At 55.1% G+C, this 1674-nt stretch overlaps 1 protein-coding gene across 1 annotated transcript in view; it reads right to left on the bottom strand.

Moving 5' to 3' along the window:
- Positions 1–498, bottom strand: part of TRIM8 (tripartite motif containing 8) — a 38374-nt gene extending 37876 nt beyond the window's left edge. Inside the window, exon 1 of the mRNA XM_009323277.1 lies at positions 3–498. Within this exon, the coding sequence (XP_009321552.1) occupies positions 3–485 (483 nt within the window). The 5' untranslated portion in view covers positions 486–498. The remainder of the gene's footprint in view (positions 1–2) is intronic.
- Between the last annotated feature and the right edge of the window lie 1176 nt (positions 499–1674).

Genomic DNA, 1674 nt, shown 5'->3' on the forward strand with positions numbered 1-1674 from the left:
GCCGCCTGCTCGGCCTCGCAGTGGTACAGGCGGTAGGCGTTGTGCTGGGGGCAGCTCCAGGCCCGCACATCGTCCGCCTCCACCAGGAGATGGCCCCGGGCCGTGGAGGGTTGCTGCAGGTGGGTCTGGACATGGGACTGGCAACACGGGGCCTCGCACCTCAAACAGATCTTCTGGGCCGGCAGTGGCGGGCCCCGGCGGCAAAAGACGCAGTGCAAGACGGAGGGGGGCTTCTCCAGGTTGAGGGAGTTGAACTTCTCCACGATGTTGGTGAGCTTCAGGTTCTTCTCCAGGTTGGGCTTCTGGTTGTAGGCCTGGTTGCACTCCGGGCACCGCACCAAGCCCGACTCCTTGGCCCACGCCTCCCCGATGCAGCCCCGGCAGAAGTTGTGCTTGCAGGGCAGCTGGACCGGCTCCACAAAGACGTGCAGGCAAATGGGGCAGATGACCTCCTCTTCGAAGCAGTTCTTCCAATTCTCAGCCATCTCTGCCGGCAGCCTCTGGCGACGTTTCCCCCCACCCGCTTCGGTCGCTCCTCCCCGATGCAGCCCCGGCAGAAGTTGTGCTTGCAGGGCAGCTGGACCGGCTCCACAAAGACGTGCAGGCAAATGGGGCAGATGAGCTCCTCTTCGAAGCAGTTCTTCCAATTCTCAGCCATCTCTGCCGGCAGCCTCTGGCGACGTTTCCCCCCACCCGCTTCGGTCGCTCAGTGCAGTCTAGGGGCGGAGGCTGGGGTCTGTCCTCCCTGCAACGGGGAAGCCTGGGGGTGAACGGCTGGGCTCCCCCCCTCCCCGCAGCACGCGCGATGTATAATGAACCGCAGCAGATTTTAAAATCGGGGATAAAATAAACCACAGAGCAGCACGCTAGCGATCTCCAGCAAGAAAACGCGACGTCCCTGTCGCTTCGTTAAAAAAGCAACACAAACAGTTAAAAAACCCCAACGTGACATTGTAGGATTTACAGCCCGAAGCCTTAACCACCCCTAAAAGCCATTTGTTTCTTTTTACCCCAGAAGGTGAATCGAAACTTACCAAAGGTTGAAAAAAATCCATACAAAATCCAGCAGCAGAGTCCAAGTTCCATATAAAGCTCCTAAATTTAGCGCTCCGGATCGGATTTTTCTTTTCTTAGGTTTGCAACTGACATTCAATATTTTAAAGGGACTTTTGTCCCCCACCAACCTGGCTAACAGCTGAGAGCACGACTCGCTCGGGGGTTTTTTTTCTCCCCTGTATTTCTCCTCCCTCTCCCCCTGATGGGAGTTGGGAATCAGAGTCTTTTAAAGGAAACAGATCAAAGGGTTAAGATCCAAAATGGGAAAAGGAGGAAGGTTAAAAAAAAAATAAAAAAATAATAATAGCAACGATGACGATGGCGAAAAAACGAATTCTCTCCGCGGCCCCCGAGATTTGCTTCTAACCCGGCGGAGCAGCAAAGAAAAAAAGGAAGAGGGGAAAAAAAAAAAAAGACAGACAAGACAGGAAAAAAAAAAAAGAGAAGAAAAAAACCCCCTCTTGCCTGCTTCGAGATTGCGAGGTCTTGAATGGGAGAGCTCGGTCATTCAGAGCAAACGCCAGCCCAGCGCAGCCCTCCCAGCCTCCTCCAACGCTCCCGGAGAGGGATGGGAGAGAGGACGGGCTTTGCGAAGGGGGAATCTAAACCCCGCGGCCC

Source organism: Pygoscelis adeliae, unplaced genomic scaffold (genome assembly GCF_000699105.1).
Source record: "Pygoscelis adeliae isolate BGI_AS28 unplaced genomic scaffold, ASM69910v1 Scaffold294, whole genome shotgun sequence".
In the NCBI taxonomy this organism is placed as follows: Eukaryota; Metazoa; Chordata; class Aves; order Sphenisciformes; family Spheniscidae; genus Pygoscelis; species Pygoscelis adeliae.